The sequence below is a fragment of the Desmodus rotundus genome, chromosome 10 (assembly GCF_022682495.2).
Source record: "Desmodus rotundus isolate HL8 chromosome 10, HLdesRot8A.1, whole genome shotgun sequence".
NCBI lineage: Eukaryota > Metazoa > Chordata > Mammalia > Chiroptera > Phyllostomidae > Desmodus > Desmodus rotundus.
Genome location: NC_071396.1, coordinates 34,780,707 through 34,801,337, shown reverse-complemented (window position 1 = coordinate 34,801,337; position 20,631 = coordinate 34,780,707). Strand labels below are relative to the sequence as shown.

At 59.7% G+C, this 20,631-nt stretch overlaps 2 protein-coding genes across 5 annotated transcripts in view; one reads left to right on the top strand and one right to left on the bottom strand.

Moving 5' to 3' along the window:
- Positions 1-147: 147 nt before the first annotated feature.
- POLG (DNA polymerase gamma, catalytic subunit) lies at positions 148-14,378 on the top strand. 3 transcript variants are annotated; one of them, XM_045196533.3, is made up of 25 exons: positions 148-282; positions 820-918; positions 1,049-1,726; positions 4,366-4,561; positions 5,299-5,463; positions 5,561-5,707; positions 5,853-5,932; positions 6,950-7,132; positions 7,246-7,400; positions 7,513-7,639; positions 7,922-8,158; positions 8,678-8,789; positions 8,977-9,063; positions 9,356-9,463; positions 9,883-10,043; positions 10,487-10,540; positions 10,630-10,747; positions 11,078-11,213; positions 11,310-11,556; positions 12,073-12,195; positions 12,318-12,486; positions 12,629-12,804; positions 13,250-13,309; positions 13,630-13,790; positions 14,241-14,378. In XM_045196533.3, exons 3-25 carry the CDS (start codon positions 1,122-1,124, stop codon positions 14,315-14,317), a joined length of 3,684 nt encoding a protein of 1,227 aa, XP_045052468.2. In that variant the 5' UTR covers positions 148-282; positions 820-918; positions 1,049-1,121; the 3' UTR covers positions 14,318-14,378. The 3 variants fall into 3 exon arrangements, with proteins under 3 accessions (XP_045052468.2, XP_045052466.2, XP_045052469.2); XM_045196531.3 differs by having other exon boundaries at positions 12,596-12,804; XM_045196534.3 differs by lacking the exon at positions 13,250-13,309 and having other exon boundaries at positions 12,596-12,804.
- Positions 14,379-14,431: 53 nt separating this feature from the next.
- The window catches only part of FANCI (FA complementation group I), a 33,614-nt gene continuing 27,414 nt past the window's right edge, over positions 14,432-20,631 (bottom strand). For both annotated transcript variants that reach the window (XM_053912775.2, XM_024561781.4), the window contains exons 33-38: positions 19,812-19,865; positions 19,671-19,730; positions 16,985-17,056; positions 15,667-15,762; positions 15,326-15,427; positions 14,432-14,592 (exon numbers count right to left, since the gene is read on the bottom strand). In XM_053912775.2, coding sequence (XP_053768750.1) covers positions 14,530-14,592; positions 15,326-15,427; positions 15,667-15,762; positions 16,985-17,056; positions 19,671-19,730; positions 19,812-19,865 — 447 coding nt within the window. In that variant the 3' untranslated portion in view covers positions 14,432-14,529. The remainder of the gene's footprint in view (positions 14,593-15,325; positions 15,428-15,666; positions 15,763-16,984; positions 17,057-19,670; positions 19,731-19,811; positions 19,866-20,631) is intronic.

Sequence of the window (20,631 nt, the reverse complement as noted above, 5' to 3'; positions counted from 1 at the left end):
GTCTCGCCGGGAGGGCCCACCCGGAAGTCCCCTTCTTCCCCGCGTGAGGACCGGTCCACTTGCGGCCCTGCGATTGGCCGCACGGGGAGTCTCCCCGCCTGCGTGTCGGGTAAGTCGCTGGACCCAGCGCGGCGCTGACGGGAAGTTGCTGCTGCCACCCAGGCGGACTGGTCGGGCCGGGGCACACGCCACCCTGAGGCTGCGTAGGCCCCGCGGAGGGGGACGCCGCGTCGCTGGCCGGGAGTCGAGAGCGGCAGACCTGGAGGCACTAGGCGGACCGAGGTTTCCGGCGGGTTCGGAGCCGGGAAGGCCGGGTCTTGGAGCGGCGGCGCGGCCCCTCCCTCTGCAATCTGGGAGCGGGGCCCGGGAGCAGGGCGGAGGCTCGTCCCAGGGCGCACCGCGGCGCCGCCGCCGGGCACCAGCGGGCGGCCGGGTCTGGGTGGGGGCCCCCGGGGACGCCGTCCCGCCCAGCGGGTTCGAATCCGGGCCCTGTCACCTCTTGGCGCCAGGCCCCCGGGCCGTGGCGGTCGCGATCATGGCAGCCACCATGTGCCGAGGGCCGGGCCGTGCGACCTAGTCTCCTTTGCCCCCCACACAACAGCCTTGTACGACAGAGTCCTTCACCCCACTTACAGGGGGCCTAAGGAGCTCGCCCAAGGTCACGCGTCTCCTAAGAGCCAGGACCAGGATTCAAACCTGCGTCGTCCTACTCCAGCCCCAGGGCTGTTAACCAGCACGCGTGCCTTCACCTTCCCCAAGTTTACTGATGAACCTACGTGGACCTCGATTTACTCAGCAGGGGTGTTGATATTTCCCCAGGTTGTTTGAGGCTTAGCTGAGAAAATGTACCCAAAAGTGCCTGGCACGTTGCCTGGGATGCAATAAGTGCGCAAGGAATAATGGCTTCTAATGTAACAGGTGATGTGTATGTAGTAACACTTTATGTCGTCTGTCTCCTTTAGGATTGTGGGTGGAAGGCAGGCATGGTCAGGCCCATTTCACTGACAGGAAAACAGAGACAAGACGTGTCTCTCTCCACGTCTTTCAGCCAGTAAAAGCAGCCAAGCTGGAGCCCAAAGCCAGGTGTCCTGAATCCCAGCGGGGGGCTCCCTGCACCCACCATGAACCGCTTGCTTTGGAAGAAAGTGGCCGGCTCCACGGTTGTCGGGCCAGGGCCGGTTCCAGCTCCGAGGCGCTGGGCCTCCAGCTCCGTCTCCGTCCCCGTTTCCAGCAACGGGCAGCCGCAAGTGCGGTCCTCGGAGGGCGGGCAGCTGCGGTACAATCCATTGCACATTCAGATGCTGTCGAGAGGGCTTCACGAGCAAATCTTCGGGCTCGGCGCGGAGACCCCCGGCGAGGCTGCGGTGCGCCGCAGCGTCGAGCACCTGCAGAAGCACGGGCTCTGGGGGCAGCCGGACGCACCCTTGCCCGACGTGGAGCTGCGCCTGCCGTCCCTCTACGGGGGCGACCTGGACCAGCACTTCCGCCTCCTGGCCCAGAAGCAGAGCCTGCCCTACCTGGAGGCGGCCAACTCGCTCTTGCAGGCCCAGCTGCCCCCCAGGCCGCCGAGCTGGGCCTGGGCGGAGGGCTGGACCCGGTACGGCCCCGCGGGGGAGGCCGAACCCGTGGCCATCCCCGAGGAGCGGGCCCTGGTGTTCGACGTGGAGGTCTGCTTGGCAGAGGGAATGTGCCCCACGCTGGCGGTGGCCATATCCCCCTTGGCCTGGTGAGTGTGGGCTGGGGTCCGGGGGCTTGATGGCACGTGGGGGACCCAGCCTGGTTGTCTGGTTCAGTGAACATTTACTGAGTTCCCACAGTGTGCCCTGCGGATGCTTTCCCAGGCCTGTGGATGGATGTCACCTGAGCTAAAACAAGCTGGGCCCCAGCTCATGGACAGAAGATCCAGGCGGGAAGCAAGCTCCCAGGCAGATGTTAGGTGGTGATAGGGGTTGGGTCCTAGGAGACTGCTGTACTGGAGACGCACTGGGAGACCCTGGAGAACACTGGGCTCTGGGGCTAAACAGCTTCCTGACCCATTAGTCCGAGACCTCTGCACAGTGTTTCTCTGGGGATGCTGTTGGGTGTTTTGCACAGGAGAAGTCTCCTTTTCGGGGGACTGTCCTAGGCAAGAAGAGACCACTCCCCAACATTTCCAAATCCCCCTCCCTGGTGGCATCCCCCTGACCACCCCCAGTTGAGAAACGCTGCTTCCTTCCCTCAGCCTCCCAAGCAGGCATCGTGGTCCCCAAAGGGTATATTCAGTCTCCTCCTTTTCTTTTTAATTAGTGCTACTGGAGTCTCTGAAACAAGGATGGCAGCACCATTGCTCCCCTTTTTGATTCTTTGTTCTAGGATTCGAATACTTTTTACAACCTTAATGCCCTCAGGGCTGGCCAGCCAGAAAGTTGGCAGTTCTCTTTACTCCTACGGGAAGCCCCGTCTTTGTAAAGAAAGCTGCGAAACGTTCAATGTGCTGTGTGGAAAATGGCGCAAACGGGGCTGAACCGGCGAGGCCGGCAGTAGTGGCTGGGAGGGCAAGACCGGGCGCTTCCTCACTGGTTTAGGTCCCGTCAGGAGGGGCGGCTCAGTGCTTATGACCGCGTGACCCACCTGGTGGTGAGCGAGAGGGTGAAGGAGGCCGCAGTGGCTGAAAGACAACTGGGAAGCCGACGAGGGAGACTTGCTTTTTGATCTCTTGGTGGTTTTCGGACAATTTAACTGAAGTCCCCTTTTCACTCCCTCTTCTAACTTGTTGCCTCTCTGGCCTGGTTGTTCGGTCGGTCCATCCTCTCATTCCCGTGCCATTCTGGCCGGTGGTGCTGGGTGCAGAGGCCTGGGCTCATACAGACTATGGTGGGAGTGGGAGGTATGTGATGGGGCCACCGTAGCGGTCCCCTTTCATCCTGGACACGTCCCTGCCACATGGCTGCCTAACATCACGTGCCTGACCAGCCCTCAGTGTCCAGTGGGTGGGGAAGCCTTGGGCAGCCTTTAGGGCAGTTTCCCAAAGGCCACTGGGCAGGGCGCTGGCCATGAGAGCGGAGGGACATTCCGCGGGTCGCCCGCATCTACCTGAGATTCGCAGGGACGACGGGGTATTAATGGCGTTGGTTCTGGCTCACTTTCAGTTTACCAAAGGCATTTGTGTTTTGGCTTTCTTCTTTTTTTTTTGTTTTAGTCACCCATAAATTTATACTCACACAGCTGTCATGCACAGCTGCAGACCTGGATCTTGTCACCAGTGTGACCCAGGTTTCTGTCATCACCGCAGCCTCAGACAGTTGACACTCTAAAGCCTTTCCCTCTGTGTCATTGTCAAGGGCTTTTCCGTGATAACTGGCAGGGGAGGAGGTTCAGGCTTGAGTCCCCCAAGCATCTTTCCACCCTTGGAGGGCCAGCTAGATTTTACCAGCTATAAAATTAGGAACCTCTTTTTGCTCACTCTGCCTGCCCCCCCAGCCACAGCCCTCCCCCCAAAACCTAGTTTTATGTTTGTTGCAACTAGTGGCAGATAACCCCTCCCCCCCCCCCCCATAAGGGTTGCAGGGAGCTCCTTTCACCTGTGGTGGCCACACAGATGACCTTGTCACTCACTGTGACGCTGACCGGCCTTGACCCTACAGCACACAGTTTCCCTCAGCAGCAGTCCCCACACTCAGCCTGGTGGACCCCGAGCAGACGCCAGCCTTTTCTGATCCCCGTGGGGCCCTCAGCAGGCAGCACCCGTCCCCTGTCCCGCCACCCCCACCTGTGCGATTTGAGGATGTCTCCTCCGTCCCAGCACTTTCCCGGGTCCTGCTGAGCGTGGTGCTCAGAGAGGGACAGACCTTCCGAGTGTGTGACTTGCTCTTTGTCCTTCAGCATCTTCCCCGCCACCAGGTGACTCATCCTGCACGTGGGTGCTGAGTGTGTCCTTTTTTATTCTTTTTTTTTTTTCCGCCTTCAATTAAAAAGCAAATTTGCCCCTTGGGTTCTATTATAATCACTTCTCTCGCATACCAGCACTTCGAGCACTGAGTTGCTTTGTGTCTGTAGATGTGAGGGGTCTATTGCCTTTGTAAAGCACCGCGGGGCCAAACACAGATTTGGGGAGCACCTGGACTGGCATGCAGGCTGAGTGCGGGTCACCCAGTGCGGGGCTGCTTCGCGCCGTCTTTATCTGGGGAAGTAAAGAAGCTTTTGGCACCCCCAAAACATAGCCTCACCTGACCTCTAGCTCTGTGAGGGCTAGGGGCACCCACTGGTCTCTCTGGGGTCCCCAGCCACTGGTGTGACTTGGCACACGGTGGCAGTCATGCGGTGGGCATTGTGGAGCAGAAGTTCCGTGCCTCTGGGCTGAACCTGCCTGTCTCTTGCTTCCCTCAGGTATTCCTGGTGCAGCCGGCGGCTGGTGGAAGAGCGTTACTCTTGGACCAGCCAGCTGTCGCCGGCTGACCTCATTCCCCTGGAGGTCCCTGCCAGGACTGGCAGCCCTGCCCAGCGAGGTCAGCAGGAGCAGCTAGTGGTGGGGCACAACGTCTCCTTCGACCGAGCCCACATCAGGGAGCAGTACCTGGTCCAGGTAAGGGTCCTGGGGCCCACTGCCAGCTGTCCCTGCCCTTGGCCCCTGTGCCCCACTGCTCTGTCCCCAGGGCCTGCCTGTTACAGAGCCCAAGTTGTCACAGGACACGTGGCCCTTCTCTCCGTGTGGCCTGTTCAAGCTCAGCGCGGGCCCGTGGAGGCTCTGGGCCACGCAGCCTGGGCGTCCATGCTGGCTCCGCCGTAGATGAGTGCTGTGAGTGCCTTAGCACCCCAACCCTCAGTTTTGTTGTTCATGAAAAGAGAGAACAGCAGCTCCCCCGGGTCCCCGAGGGTCTCACCCATGTGCACGCCAGGCACCAGGGACTGTTGCCTGGTGTCCAGTCGAGCCAGTTCTCGGTTTTGTGGAAGGTGCTCTGTCATGGCCTTCTCCAGCATCCCCGGGAGATAGGCCACTGGGGAGAGCGGCCTTAGCCTATCACTTGTGGGTGGTGGTGCTGGGGGCTGAGCCCGCTAGCTCGGGAGGCCTTGTTTCGGTGGCTCAGTGCCCCCCACAGCGGTTGTTGGACACTGAGGAGGTCTTGTGTGCTGGGATTGAGCCTGGTCTGCACCGTCAAGGGTGGCTGGAATCTGGGAGAGCAGGTCCCCCACAGGTCAAGGAATCAACGTGAGCAAGCACGAAGGTGTGCTGTCTTCAGCAAGTGGCAGAGCCATGTGGCGGGGTGGGAGGCTGTGTGCGGGGGCCCGGGGCGCTGGCCCTCAGCAGCAGCCTGTCCGCAGGGCTCCCTCACGCGCTTCCTGGACACTATGAGCATGCACATGGCCATCTCGGGGCTCAGTAGCTTCCAGCGCAGCCTGTGGATGGCGGCCAAGCAGGGCAAGCGCAAGGCCCAGCACGACACCCAGCGAGCCCAGAAGCCCCGGAGCAAAGCCAATGGCCCCGTGGTGAGTGCACTGCGGGAGGCATGGGACCCCCCCGTGAGTCCGCCGTTCTGGCTCGGGGCCGCGCAGATCAACCGTGCCCCTTGCCCTGGCCCCTCAGGTCTCCTCCTGGGACTGGCTGGACATCAGCAGCGTCAACAACCTGGCAGACGTGCACAGCCTCTATGTGGGCGGGCCTCCCCTCCGGAAGGAGCCCCGGGAACTGTTTGTCAAGGGCAGCATGAGGGACATCCGGGAGAACTTCCAGGTACAGTGCCGTGGGGGCTCTGGGGTGGCGGGCTGCGGCCGGCCCCCTGCAGAACCCGGGCCACGCAGCCACCAGACCTGACCCCGAGCCCGGCGGTGGTAGTGGGATGGCTGCCCGCCCAGCGCCTTCCTGTCGCCTGTGCCAGGACCTGATGCAGTACTGTGCCCAGGACGTGTGGGCCACCTATGAGGTCTTCCAGCAGCAGCTCCCACTCTTCTTGGAGAGGTGAGGCTGGGCCCCTGTGGGAGCCTGGGCCACTGTCACCAGGTGGGGCTGGGGCCTCCTCAGGGAGGGCCTTAGCCTTTCCCTGTGGGAGGGGTGGAGCCACCCTGCCCCGGCCCTGGGCTTCTGCGGAGGTCCCACAGGGGGCGCCAAGGGCTGTGCTGGAGCTTCCTGGGCCTGCTCCTAGTGTATTCGGCACCCACTCTGCACCCAGGGCCAGAGCTCAGGGCCCCCTCCATCCTGGCTGTGTTAGCAAGGGAGGCAGATGGGACGGGCTCAGCGTCAGAAGCATCTGCGGCTCCAGGCCCCATGGTGGCCTGTGGGCAGGTCATCCGCTTTCCCCGAGCCAGGTCATTCACTCCGCTATTCCCGGTGGTTTCGTTTGGTCCTTCAGCGCAGTAGTGCCTGGGGTCGTCCCCTTCATCTCTCTTACAGTTTGTTAGTGGTGCGTAAAAATGCAATGGCTTCTGAGTAGCTTTGTGTCCCCTTGCGTCACCGAGTTCGCTCCTCAGCTCTAGTCACTCTTTGGTGGCCTCTCCGGGGTTTTCTCTGCACTGTGTCACGTCACCTGCACGGAGACACAGGCGTCATCTTTCACACTGCAGCTTTTCCGCACCTTTCCCACGTTTAGATACACTGTAGCTGCTCCCGTGATCAGTGCGGGCACCTGCCACCAGGTGTGCGGCCCGGCAGCCGTCGGCTGTGTCACTGAGCCTGGGTGTGTGGTGGGCTGTGGTGTTCTCACCACAGCAGGACCAGCTCCCAGCACATTTCTCAGAACACATCCCGGTGGTTGGGCAGCGTGTGACTGCACCCCCAGTGTGCAAAGGGAGGCAGAGGCTCAGAGAGGCACAGGGGCTTTCCCTGGGTCTCTGGGCAGGAGGCGGTAAATGTGGGGTCAGAGCCTGTCTGTCCAACTGCAGAGCTGTGCTGTGTGGGTGGCTGGGTCAGGGCTCAGGGATGGGGCCGGAGCCCCGCCTGCTGTGGTCATTGATGGTGCCCTGGGTGTTTGCCCCCAAGGTGTCCTCACCCAGTGACTCTGGCTGGCATGCTGGAGATGGGGGTCTCCTACCTGCCTGTCAACCAGAACTGGGAGCGTTACCTGGCAGAGGCGCAGAGCACCTACGAGGAGCTGCAGTGGGAGATGAAGAAGTCGCTGATGGACCTGGCCAACGACGCCTGCCAGCTGTTGTCAGGGGAGAGGTAGCCTGGCCGAGGGTGGACAGACCCAGGCAGGGGGCAGGTAGGGGGCAGGCAGGCAGGGGGCCTGGCTTTTGGCTTGGCCTCAGCCGTGCCCTGGTGGACTGGCTGTGCAGGTACAAAGAAGATCCCTGGCTCTGGGACCTGGAGTGGGACCTGCAAGAGTTTAAGCAGAAGAAGGCAAAGAAGGTGAAGAGGAAGGAGCCGGAGGCCACCAGCCCCTTGCCCGTTGAGGCGGCTGAGGCCCCCGGAGCTCCCGAGGATCAGGAAGGTGGGGACCACATGTGGCCGGTGGGCAGAGGCGGCCCTGGGAAAATGTTGCTCCAGCCTTGGAGATAGTGGGCTGGGCAGGCCTTTCTGATCATCCTCCCGATCTTCTGCAGACCCCGGCCCGCCTAGTGAGGAGGAGGAGTCTCAGCGAGCTGTTGCGACCCGCACCTGCTTGGAGCAGCTGAAGGGGACCACGGCACTCCTGCCCAAGCGGCCCCAGCACCTCCCTGGACACCCCGGGTGAGCCCTGGGCCCCTAACATGTTCCAAGTCTGCTCTTACCCCCGTGTCTGCTCCCAGCTGGTGCCTCCCAGGGAGCCCTGCCCCGGGCCATCCTGTAGGCTGGGCTCTGACTCAGTGGGCCCAACCAGGGGTCTTCTCTCTGTGATTTTTGAATTATTGCAGGGGGCTCCGTGGGGGAGGATGGTGGCTGTAGGCCGAGGTCACCAGAAGCAAGCCCAGGGGCCTTGGAGGGCAGTAGAGCGTGTCCCCACTGTGACACTGTTCTCTTCGGGGGGCCCAGGTGGTACCGGAAGCTCTGTCCGCGGCTGGATGACCCTGCGTGGGCCCCGGGCCCCAGCCTCCTCAGCTTGCAGATGCGGGTCACACCGAAGCTGATGGCGTTGACCTGGGACGGCTTCCCCCTGCACTTCTCAGAGCGGCACGGCTGGGGGTACCTGGTGCCTGGGCGGCGGGACAACCTGGCCCACGTGCCCGCAAGCACCTCCCCAGCTCCGACTGGGGTGACCTGCCCCTACAGGTGAGCCTCCGGCTCAGGGGAGGAAGGGCCGGGCACCTAAGGGCCCTTTCTCCTTGCCGGAGAGGCCAGACCGGCTCAGGCTGCTGGGGAGAGCTTGGGTCTGAGAGTGCGGGTTCCAATTCTTTTGCCATGGCCACCCCGCCCTGGGGGCTGCAGAGCCTGGGGTGGGGAGGGGTTGAGGGCATGGAGTTGGGGGGACTGAGGAGCCAGCTGGGGTCAGAGCTGGGGCTTGACTTCCCACCGCTCTGCCCTGGAGCTTTTCCTGGGATGGTGGCAGCCTGTGGCATCAGTGGGGTGTAGATCTGAGTCAGACCAGGCCTCGAACCCTGGCCTGCACCAGGGCGCCGTGTCATTTTCGGTTTGTTGCTCGCTGTCTAAAAACCAGGGAGAGCGCTGTCTGCTTCCGCCTCAGAGCGGGTTCTGAGGACTAAGCCGGGGCAAGATGGAAGCCCCCAGCCAGCTGCCTGGCCCGGAGCGGGCACCCATAACCAGAGGCCGCTGCCGCTGTTCTCTGCCCAGAGCCATCGAGTCCCTGTACAGCAAGCACTGCCTGGAGCAGGGGAAGCGGCAGCCGGAGCCACAGGAGGCAGGCCTGGCCGAGGACTTTCTGCTCGCCGAGGAGTGGCAGATGGTGAGGGCACGTGCCAGCCTGAGCTCGGGGTGGGCGCTGTTCCCTCCCAGGGAAGGGGGTGGGAGCTCGGGCTGCCCAGTTCTCACCCCAGGCCAGCCTGGGCTGTCTGCGTGTCGCAGGGAGGGGCTGGTGGATTCTGGCCGACTCAGCCTCCTGCTTCACCCCCTTGGTACCTGGGCCCATCCAGGTGGAAGAACTGGGCTGCTTAGAGGTGCAGGCTGAGGCCGAGGTGGAGCCTGCGGAAGGGGCAGTTGCGGCCCAACCCCCGGCCCCGGTGAGCAGGGCGTGCACTCAGGTTTTCCGGGTGGGTGCTGGGGGGCCGGCCCTCCTTACACCCAAGGAGCAGCTTTCCACCGGGGTCCCTGGGGTCCTGAGGTCCTGGGGCTGGGAGACGCTGCCCTGCCTTTGGTGGCCCTGCACTTGTTGGGCGGCTGAGGAGGGAACCTGAGACCTGGTGGCTGTCTTGTCATTTCCTGGCGTGCCTGCTCTGTGTCAGGCCCCTGCCCCATGGCCCTCGCTGAATGCAGGCGTCGGGGCGGGGCCTGACCCCGGTGCATGGCCCACAGACGGGTACTGGCCGCCCCAGAGGCAGCCAGCCAGCCTATCACCATGGCAACGGGCCTTACCACGACGTGGACATCCCGGGCTGCTGGTTCTTCAAGCTGCCTCACAAGGTGTGTGTCCCATGGGTCCTCACCGTGCCCGGGCTCACAGCAGGCCTCCGAGGTGACAGCCCCCTTTGCAGGAATGATGGTGGCAGGTGCAGGGCAGGGAATGGCCTTGCAGCAAACAGCACCATCTCTCTGAGCCTGTCTCCCTTCTGACAGTCGGGGGACAGAGGGCATGTGGTGGGATCAGACGCCACGGGGCGGGTGTTAGGCACCGGAAATGTGGACTGCAGGCTGTTGCTGGGAGGGGAGCCAGGTTGCTTTGTGTCTGTCCGTGAGCCTGCCTGGGTGAGTGGCTGTCGGGGCAGGGTTTGCCCCAGACTGCTCCGCCCTTGGTTCTGGGCAGGGCCCAGGTGCACAGGCTGTCGGTTCCCCAGCGGGGGCCTGCCACCTGCCTGCAACCCCACTTCCGCTGCCCTCCCCAGGACGGGAACAGCTGCAACGTGGGCAGCCCCTTTGCCAAGGACTTCCTGCCCAAGATGGAGGACGGCACCCTGCAGGCTGGCCCAGGAGGTGCCAGTGGGCCTCGTGCCCTGGAAATCAACAAAATGATTTCTTTCTGGAGGAATGCCCACAAGCGTATCAGGTGGGCCACCGTGGGAGGGCAGAGAGGTGCCTGCTTGCCCCTGGCTGGGTTTCTAGGAGCAACCCTGGGACTGCTGTCCGCTGCCTCGCCCTGGGGGCCCCCACTCAGCCCGTGCTGTGGTGGACAGCCCAGCTTCGGCCCGGAGGCTGGCCCCTACAGTCCTGTGCTGGTGAGCACGGGCCAGCCTCAGCTTCCATTTGTGTGTCAAGGGGGGTCTATATGGAGGGCCTTAATGGCCCCTCCCAGCCCTAAAAGGACCTCTTGGTGTGACTACTGGGTCCCTGGGAGCTGGGTCCTCTAGATCGGGAGCAGTTAGTGGATCAGGCGGTGGTGACAGGCTGGACAAGGAGGAGGGGCACTGCAGCCCCTGAAGCTGGGCAATGAGGGCCCGGGTGGGGAGGGGTCCAGTTCTGTCCCCATAGTGGTGTTGTCTGTCCCCACAGCTCCCAGATGGTGGTGTGGCTGCCCAGGTCGGCTCTGCCCCGTGTTGTGACCAGGTAGGACCTGCCAGGTGGTCGTGGGGACAGCAGTGGGGGGGGTTCTAGGACCAATGCCAGCTGAGGTGTAAGTTCTCCCCTCCCTGCAGGCACCCAGATTACGACGAGGAAGGCCGCTATGGGGCCATCCTGCCACAGGTGGTGACCGCTGGCACCATCACCCGCCGGGCCGTGGAGCCCACCTGGCTCACTGCCAGCAACGCCCGGGTACGCACCCGCTGCACCTCTGGTCCCTGCCCTTCCTCTCCGACTTTTCTACAAATGGGTTGCAGAGGGCCTTCCGTGAGGGGCATGGAGAGGAAGGAACCTGAGACCCGGTCTGGCAGGACTTGGGTTCAAACCTGGCTTCACTCATCGCTTTTCGGCACACACGGGCTGGGTACCTGCTGCTGGCCATGATGGCTGCAGCTGGCCGGGCACCGCGTGGGGATCCCTTCGCCTGCAGGCTCCAGTGTTGCTAGGCCACCATCCAGGGGCTGGACAGGGGTAGGAGGCATCCCGGGTGTCTGGCAGGGCCCGACCTCCCTCTTCCTGCAGCCGGACCGAGTAGGCAGCGAGCTGAAGGCCATGGTGCAGGCCCCACCCGGCTACGTCCTGGTGGGTGCTGATGTAGACTCGCAGGAGCTGTGGATCGCGGCGGTGCTGGGAGACGCCCACTTTGCCGGCATGCATGGTGAGCAGGACCCAGCGCTGGCACAGTGGAGACCGCCGACCCCTGGGACCCTGGTTGGGAGGTTGGGGGCAGTGTCTTACTCTTCCCTGCCCCTAGGCTGCACAGCCTTTGGGTGGATGACCCTGCAAGGACGGAAGAGCAGAGGCACCGACCTGCACAGTAAGACGGCCACCACAGTGGGCATCAGCCGTGAGCACGCCAAGATCTTCAACTACGGCCGCATCTATGGGGCAGGGCAGCCCTTCGCGGAGCGCCTGCTCATGCAGTTTAACCACCGGCTCACGCTCCAGGAGGCCGCCGAGAAGGCCCAGCAGATGTATGCCTTCACCAAGGGCCTGCGCCGGTGAGGGTCCCTCCCAGCACCAGCCTCCTCGCCCTGGGGGCCTCAGGCCTGCTTCACTCCCCTTCACCGCACGTCATTGCTGCCTTTTCCATTCCTGTGCCCTTGCCTGGCTCCTCTGTCCTCAGACCTGTGCGTGAGCTCCCGGTTGGCTTGTCCGTGGGTTGTGACATTTGCTTAGTGGTTGGCCTTCAATGGGTTTCCTCACAGGGCTGGATCTGTTGGTCATTTGGCAATTCAGTGTCTAAGACTTGAGACATTGACAGCCTTGGGGATGGTCTGTCCTCTGTTGGGCTGCCATGGCATGACCCAAAGCTCGGGCTCCCGTCTGGGCTCTGCCTTTTCTTAGCTGTGAGACCTCACCAAGCCAGCCTCTCCGTGCCTGTTCTCCCCTGAGGTACAGCCGGCAGGGGGAGGCGGGGCCCCGCGGTGGCTGTGGAAGTAGAGTAAGGAGCTGGGGGAACTGTCCTGGCCCAGAGGAGGCGCTCACGCCGGACCGACAGTGCCGCACCCTCCCAGGTATCGGCTGTCAGACGAGGGCGAGTGGCTGGTGAGGCAGTTGCACATCCCCGTGGAGAGGACTGAGGATGGCTTCGTCTCCCTGCGGGACTTGCGCAAGATCCAGAGGGAGGCTTCGAGGAAGTGAGGCCCCTCTGTGTCCAGGGAGGAGGGAGGGTCCAGGCTGGCCCCTGGAGAGCTGGGATGCTTTGTCTTTAGCTGACACTGACGGACGGAGCTTGCCCTGTCTGCCCCTGGGCCCCCAGGTCGCGCAGGAAGAATTGGAAGGTGGTCGCAGAACGTGCGTGGACGGGGGGCACAGAGTCAGAAATGTTCAATAAGCTGGAGAGCATCGCCATGTCCGATGAGCCCCGGACCCCCGTGCTGGGCTGCCGCATCAGCCGAGCCCTGGAGCCCTCGGTGGCCCAGGGGGAGGTATCATGCACCCTGGGCCGTGTGCAGCTCACAGGGAGGGCGGGCGGGCTCTTCCCCTGAGGAGCTGGTGTGGTGGCGCCCCTTACCTGGGCCCGCCTTCCCTGCCCAGTTTATGACCAGCCGCGTGAATTGGGTGGTGCAGAGCTCGGCAGTGGACTACCTGCACCTCATGCTCGTGGCCATGAAGTGGCTGTTTGAGGAGTTTGCCATTGACGGGCGCTTCTGCATCAGCATCCATGACGAGGTTCGCTACCTGGTGCAGGAGGGGGACCGCTACCGCGCCGCCCTGGCCCTGCAGATCGCCAACCTGCTGACCAGGTAGGCGCAGCCTCTGGCCTGGCCACGTGCTCGTCCACCTGCAGGGCTTTGCACCAGGCTGAGTGTGACCTGTGAGTTTTCATCTCCCCAGATGTGAATGTTTTCGCTGTTATCTCTAGCTTAAAAAACTGTGGAAGTCTTAGGCTGGCCTTCAACTTTGGAGAAAGAAAGTGTCGCAGCTCAAGACTGGACCACAGAGGCGGCGGGTCAGGGGACACGTCCCGAACAGCAGTCCTCGGGCTCTGCTCCCCTAGAAACGGGGACCCCTTTCTGTCGGACAGGTGGCGTTCCTCGATTCATAGGAAATTGAGATTTTTTAAATCTGCAAATGTTTCCTTCAGTGCCAAAAGTTTGTTATTCTGACTACTCACAGAATACATTATTAAGGAGGAAACTCAAACGTGGTTTTAAAGTAATTTATATACTGGCTTATGTTTCCTCATAGTAAAAATGTGGTTGAAGTGAATGATACTGCCGCTTCCTGCGGGCCTGCTACTCGGAACAGGTTCGGGAGCTGTGGCCTGCCCCGGTGACAGGGGAGATGAGGGGTGTTCACGGTACTCCGCACTGTATCCACTGCCCTCTTCACTATGTCCTGGGGGCTGTGCTTCGCAGACTAACAGAAAGTGCTTGTGTATTCGAGTCATCACGAGAAAGCGCTTACATCAATGACCTGTGTGCAGGCAGGAAAAAAGCTGTGTCCTGAGCCCGTGCCTAAGTCTCAGCATCTCACTGTGGGTGGCTGGGGTCAGTGCTCCCCACTCTCTCAGGGACACAGGCCCTCCCTGCTGGGCGGGGCTGGCTGAGAGGCCGGGTCTCTTTCAGGTGCATGTTTGCCTACAAGCTGGGCCTGAACGACCTGCCCCAGTCGGTGGCCTTCTTCAGTGCGGTCGACATTGACCGGTGCCTCAGGAAAGAAGTGACCATGGATTGTGAAACCCCTTCCAACCCAACAGGGATGGAAAGGAGATACGGGATTCCCCAGGGTGAGCACCACACACCTGCGGTCCCCGTGACGGGTAGGGTTAAGGTGGACCAGTCAGCGGCCTGGAGAGCTGGCAGCTCGGCACAGGAGGCTGCAAAACGAGCCCTGGGGCCAAAGCGAACATGGTGATGTTCGAGTCACAAAGATATGTGTTTCTGCTGCATGTCGGAGGAAATGGAAGGGATATTAGAAGCTTTGGTTTAAAGCTTTATTGTGTAAAGTCAAAGTGCATTCTTAGGTAAAAAATGTGCTTTGAATGGCAATCGAAAGCTTGGTTTCTATATACAGTTTTTAAGGCAAACATTTTATGCAAAAAGACTAGGGACACCGCCGCCCCCCCCCCCCCCCCCACCATCCTCCCTTTTGACCCTAACAGTACAGCCTTTCTCATTACTGAGCTCCAAGAACCACTCCTGGGGAAGCAGCGTAACCAGTTTGCTCTCTCTTTCAGGGGAAGCGCTGGATATTTACCAGATAATCGAACTCACCAAAGGCTCCTTGGAAAAGCGAAGCCAGCCTGGGCCATAGTGCCCCCTGGAGGCCCTGTGTTGGCTCCCGTGGAGCTCCGCCGGGCGCCCACACTCAGGCTCTCAGCTGTGCTTCGCTCAGCAGGCACAGCTGATTTCAGTGGGTTCCGGACCAAGATGCCAACCTCCATGCAGTCGTGGGGACGAGGGGTGGTGTCACTTGTTGGGTGTGGAGAAAGCAGAAGCCCTAAAGTTCACATTAACTCAGGCATTTCATTTCTTCCTTCTCTTCTTGGCTGGCTCTTTGCTCTGCCCCCCGTGCTCTGGTGCCGCGTCCTACAAGGGGAAGAGCCGTGCTGTAGTGCCGTCTACTGCTCAGACGCACTGGGAATAAACGGAGCCTTCTCTCACGGGAGCCTGTGTACTTGCATTCTCTCCCCTCCCCACTCCCTGCCCCTGAAGGTTTGTGGGGGGCCCCACTCACTCACTCTGAAGAAGCGGGGGGATTCTGAGTACAGTAAGGGAGTGGATGCCTTTCCTTGACCCAGGGAGATTCATGGGACAGGATGACAGAGGAGCATCAACACGGTAGGGAGTGCTCCAGTGGCAAGTAGGTAAAGGGAGGGGCTGGGGCCTGAAGTCTTAACAATGGAGGTGCAGAATTTTTCAGAAGCCAGAGATGAGGGTGCTTTACGTAACACTGGGCTCTGCTTCAGAGGCCACAGGCTTGGGGCCTGCAGTCTACCTGGTGAGACCAGCAGGAGGGACGCACCCCGGGGAAAGGAGGGGAGGAAGCAAACTGGGTGCTGGGCCGGAAGGCTGGGGCAGTTGGCCGTTCTGCAGCGGCTCACCTACACTGAGACCTTGTTTCCAGAGCTGTGTACCCGAGACGGATGCTCGTTTGGGCACCCCGGTGTGGCTCAGCATTCACAAACCCTCTCATCGAAGAGTGTCTAGTTTTGTTTGCCTGACCCTTTTGGCTCAATCTCCGGCTGCTCCCAGACTGGCTACTGGCAACCCGCTGGGAGGGGGGCGGGCCTGCAGCACCCAGTCGGAAGCAGGCACTGACCTCCTCGTCGTCCTCCTCCTCTCGGAGAAGCATGTCCAGGATGTTTCCTTTGATCTTGAAGTCCCTGGAGGTGCTGAGCTTCATGTGCTGCATCAGGTTCACCTGGGACAGGGCGTGAGCGTGGGCATGGGCTCCTGCCTCCCGGCCCCCGGTTCTTACTGCCCCTCTGACACAGCCCCTGGACCTGTTTTCCATCGGTTCCCCACGTGATGTTTGGTTTGGGCCATCAGATTGGGAACAGGAAAGGGCTGTGGTTCTTTCTTACTACAGTCTGGCTGCTTCATGTGCCAGTTCCCCTCCCAACCGGGGTAAATGAAACGGTAGAAAATAACAATGTTTACCTTGGACCTCTTGGAAAGGAAGATGAGAAATTTTTCATACTGTTCAATGGCGAAGATGAGATTTGGGATTGGCTTGGTTTCCCGAAGAACTCTGGCCTATAGGGCAAAGAAGAGAAGACCTAAACTTCAGGGTCAAGGGCTTCTGAAGTTGTCCTCTAAAGTCGTCCAGAACTGCTCACGGCCTTGCAGGGAAGCTGAGCTGCCTTCCAGTCAAACAGTTTTCTTCAGGCACCAGCAATCTATGAGCTTTTGGCACGTCAGTCTCATCAAAGGACTTAGATGCGCTAGAGATGGCACGGGACCCTTCCGTTTACTGGAACTCCTAAGTCGTTGCTGTTCCCTGGAGGCTGGCTGGGGGAAAGGCCATCTGCAGACATCCGGTTGCCTCTCTGACTTGGTAATCACACAAGGAGCCCAGCTCTCTCTGCATTGGCTCTGCTTCTCCCTAGTCTGCACTTGAGTTTTCACTACTGAGATTATATTGTCTCCCTCCAGGTTGAATTAAAGCCTGTAGATCCTTCCAGCCATTTCTATGTGCAGATATGCTTTTCTATATTTAAAAACTCCCCAAATGAGGACACTTCTCATTTTTTTCCTTTGCAAAAGTACCGTCTGGGAGGTGGTTCTGTGTCTGAGCATTTGGATTTGTACTTCTCACGTCTGCATGGCATCCTACAGCTCTGTGAGACAGCACCCACAGGCGGACCGATCGCACGGACGCACGCGTCTGGGTCTTCTGAAATCCACTCAGCACTTGCTGCCGGCCGCCCCTGGGAGGTGCACTCCGGAGTTTCCCGTGTCCCCGGGACCCCACTTTCCTGCCCCCAGAGCGGCTCTCACACGCACTTGAGGGAGCACCTTCTACGCCCATTAACTTCCTAAGAGAATCCTTCCCAATCGGTATCCTATAATTTATTTCCATTTTAAAGAAAGGGCTCAAGATCTTGTGATGCTTCCTAAACAAAGCATATGCGTTTTGGTTCAGAGGAAAAAAGATATCCATCTGACCATAAACTCACTAGCTGAGAAGCAGCCACACACACTTGTCCAGCCTCACACACACGTGGTGGTAGGGGCTGTTGAGATATGATTCGCATACCATACCACGTGCCCCTGTGTCGTTACAGTTCCGTGGTTTTAGTGTAGAAGGTTTAGAGCATCTTCATGCCTGCGGATAAAGCCTGTACCCCTTTTAGCAGGCTCCTGCCCCAGTCTCTACCATCAACCCCTGCTCTAGGTAACCGCTAATCTGTGCAATTTCTGTGACCGGCTTCTTTCAGCAGCAGCCACCCTGTCGTGAGCACAGGCAGTGGCTTACCATGGCCATGGCGACGGCTGAAGTGGCCTTTTTCTTTCCTCCTGTACATTTGGGGCTCCTGCTCTTCTTGTTCTGGAGAAACAGAAATGAATTCTCTTATTCCTGAAGGCTTCAGCAGCACAGCAGTCATTTCCTAGGAAGGCGATCACAGCTGAGTGCAGGGACTCCTAAGGGGCCAAGTCTGAGCAACGAGACCACCCTGCAGCAGGTGCCAGATGGTGGGAAGCATCTGCGCCGCTTACAACCCTCTTGTGTCATGTGCTGCTGTGAGCCTAACCGTCCTGCTCTCAGAACTGGCCCGGAGGCGCAGGCAGGGCCAACCATTCCCCTGCAGGGCCAGCCCCAGGCTGGGGAGGCACAAAGGCCTGTTAGGATGGGGATGCCAAGGTGGTAGCAGGAACTAGTGTTTGGGCAATTGGCTGAAAGGGCTCCATAAAGACAGGAGGCTGGAGAGGCTGTTTCCGGGGCCTGCAGGCTTCCTGCTCAGAGGTTATCGCCAGATGTCTTATAAGCCGTGCAGCTGGTTACATGCTCAGGAGAGTGGTTAAAGGTCACAGAACACCTTGCTACATGGCAGACAATTGGAGAATAAAGAGCTCCTGGAAACGGTAAGAACTGATCAAGGGGACCAAAGTACAGGACTCCAATGAGGCAGAAGAGTCTTAAGAGACCAGAGGAAAACCCCTCAAGCGTGTGCGGGGAGTACGCAAACCATTTTTCTGTGATTTGGAAAAAGAAGAGTACTCCAGGGGGGCCTGCCAACTCGCAGAAGAAAATGCTCGAGCACAAGCCCCAAACCCCCCAGCGTCGTCCATGGCAGTGAGGACCACATGACTCCAGAGCAGGGGCTGGCAGACCACAGTCATAGGCTAAACCCTGCCCACTGCTTACTTTAGAAAACAAAGTTTTACTGGGAACCAGTCCCGCTCTTTCACTTGTGCACTGTCTGGCTGCTCTGACTCCAAAGCGGCAGGCCTGGGCAGTGGCAACACAGTGTATGGCCCAAAGAACCCAAGATATTTGCTCCCTGGCCCTTGGCAGAAGAGCTGCTGACCCGTTAGAGACAAACGACCTGGGTTCACAACTTAGCTCCCTCTGAACTGCCTCTGTTCTTGGCGCAGAGCCCCTAACCTCTCATGACTCCCACGGGGCAGCTGCTGGCCACAAGGCGTGGGGAGGACAAGGGCCTGGTGGGCGCTAGCTAGGCCAGCCCAACGGAAGCGGCCTTCTGGCAGTGTCCCCAAGCTCTACACTGCGAAATGCTCCAGCCTGCCCAACAGGGCTGCTGTTTGTGACAGAAGTTCTTGAGCAGGTTGGAGAATGACTAGTGAACATGCTTATTACTGTCACACCTGCCAGAGACTTTAATATGCTTACGGCACCTGAAAGATGATAAATACACACAAGTATTTCTCCCAGAATCCTTCTTCCTGAGGACCGTCTCAGTTGGCACACCACACTTGGTACAGTGTGGCCCTTCGCAGGCATCTCAGTTAACACTTAGAGATGGGGAGTCAATACTAAACTTAAACAGGAGAATTTATGAGCGTGAGAAAGCACGCCTGCTGGGATCTGGGTGAGGTGAAAGGAGGGACCGGAAGTAATGGCTTGAGAAGCAAAGGCTGCAGACTGCCTGTCCAGACGGCAAACGGCTGGTTCACTCTCGACCCAGGTCACAGAACTGGTCCAAAGGCAAGGGGATAGAGAACGTCACCTCTCAGCGGACTATGGAGAAAGCCTTCCGCCAAACCAGGTGACAGGCCACTTGGGCCAGTGACTCCAGGGAGGGGAGGAGGTACCTTCGCACACAGGATGGGAGAGGCAGGTGACTGACAGGACGCTGTGCCTGCCCATGAGGTGGAGGCAGACAGCAGGCGGGCGGCGCTGTCCGCTCCCAGCCCAGCCTGACAGTGCTCTAGAATGCTGGCTGCGTTTGGTCCATCACTAGACGTTCTCTGACTCTTCCTCGGGAACAGCCCTACCATACGCTAACTGCCGTGACTAAGTGGCCTGTGGGGACAGACTGCCTGGTCCTCACCCTGAGCTGATGTACCTTAAGGACATCTGACAATTTGTAGGGACATTCCAGCTGTCACAACTGGGGGCTGCTGTTGGCAGAGATGCTATTCCAAGTCCCAAAGCGCACAGGACGGGCCCCAGAACAAGGAATCATCTGGCCCATACCGTCCATCGTACAGAGGCTGAAAAACCCTGGTCAGGGCCAACAGCAACGGGGGCTCAGGGAATGCAAGAGTCTGCTGGTATTTGAGACCAGATGACATTCAGAATGTCCCCAGATCCCGAAAGAGTCCATTGTGCATTTGACTCAAGCGGCCGCGGCAGCTGAAGTCCCGCACCTGCTGACAGTGCTGCCGCCCTCCCGGCCCTGGAGCCCCCGAAATACACCCAGGCACGTCCCCGCATGCTCTGTCTTCCCCCTCTAAATGCAGGCGCATCAGGCGATCCTCTCACCACATTAGATGAAACTTTCCTTGTGTGTGTGACTACAGATTCCCTTGCTGCAAAGATCTAAAGCCTTGGCTTCGTCTCAAATGGGCACCTCCAGGTTACAGTGAGGGAGCAGCTTTACCTACACCCAGCTCAGGTGACCCAGCAGTGCCCTGGGAGCGTGAGAAGGCCTCCCATACTTGAAGGCCTCCCTTGGTGCTGATCCTGAATCACTCACCTGTACGTACGAGATGAAGGAGTAGCACAGAGGGGTCAGATGCGAGCCCGACAGCTTCACCTGCAGCGAAGGACGAGGAGACTGACGCGACTGCAGAACAACACTTCTTCCCCCTTCCTGACAGAGGCACTCCCCACTCACCAGCTTTTCCATAATTTTTGGAATTCCTCTGGAGCTCCGACACACCTGGAGATACTAACAGAAGGTCCCTGGGTTTAGTGTCCCGTCCTATGAAAGTGTCCCATGAGACTACAGCTAATAGAGTGTGACCCCACGCTCCGACGGGGGAGGGCCGTCACAGAGAACCCCAGGCCCCAGGCTTCCTCTTCCCTCCTCAAAGCTCCTGGGCTTCGCTGACAACAGGCAAGGAAGGGTTTCTGTTTCAGATTTGTCCAGCTCACTGCTGTAAAAATCCTCCCTCTAGGAAAAACGTGACTGGCTATTTTTCCTTTAGAAAATGCCAAGAGAAGAAGGGCTCGGTATTTCCACTATAGAAGCCTAGTCGGCACCCACAGGGCAGCTGGAGCTGCAGGCCCTCAGAGGTGGCTGCGCTGCTGGCTCAGGGTGCCAGGGGCCGGTCTGCGGCCTTTCTGGGTCGTCTGTGCCTCAGTGTTTACTGTGGGCCAACACCCTCTGCGTGTCTGTTTGCACAGGGCCAAAACGTGCAAGTGCAAGGGAACGGTTTTTTGTTGACAGACACTAAGCAGCATTAACTTAAACTCAACGCAGAGCATGCCTTGTGTTTTTAAAAAATAAACTTCCTCCCCGCCCTGGGAACTGACTTGTGAAGGCAAGAAAAAAGGAACAAACGCCTCTTTAGTGCCCAGACTGGCTGAAATACTGCAATTTTTTTGTGTACAAGGGGATCCAGCAGAATTCTACAGCTACAGGTTAGATTTAGCCCTGGAAGGCGGTGGAAGGGACATTCATCCTTACACAGGAGTCTCACCCACACAGGCCA

Excerpts from the sequence above, each read along its gene's own strand:
- POLG (XM_045196531.3), top strand. The coding sequence starts at position 1,122 with ATGAACCGCTTGCTTTGGAAGAAAGTGGCCGGCTCCACGGTTGTCGGG. Across the intron at positions 9,464-9,882 it reads TCTTCAAGCTGCCTCACAAG|GACGGGAACAGCTGCAACGT; the intron begins GTGTGTGTCCCA and ends TGCCCTCCCCAG. Across the intron at positions 10,748-11,077 it reads TCACTGCCAGCAACGCCCGG|CCGGACCGAGTAGGCAGCGA; the intron begins GTACGCACCCGC and ends CTCTTCCTGCAG.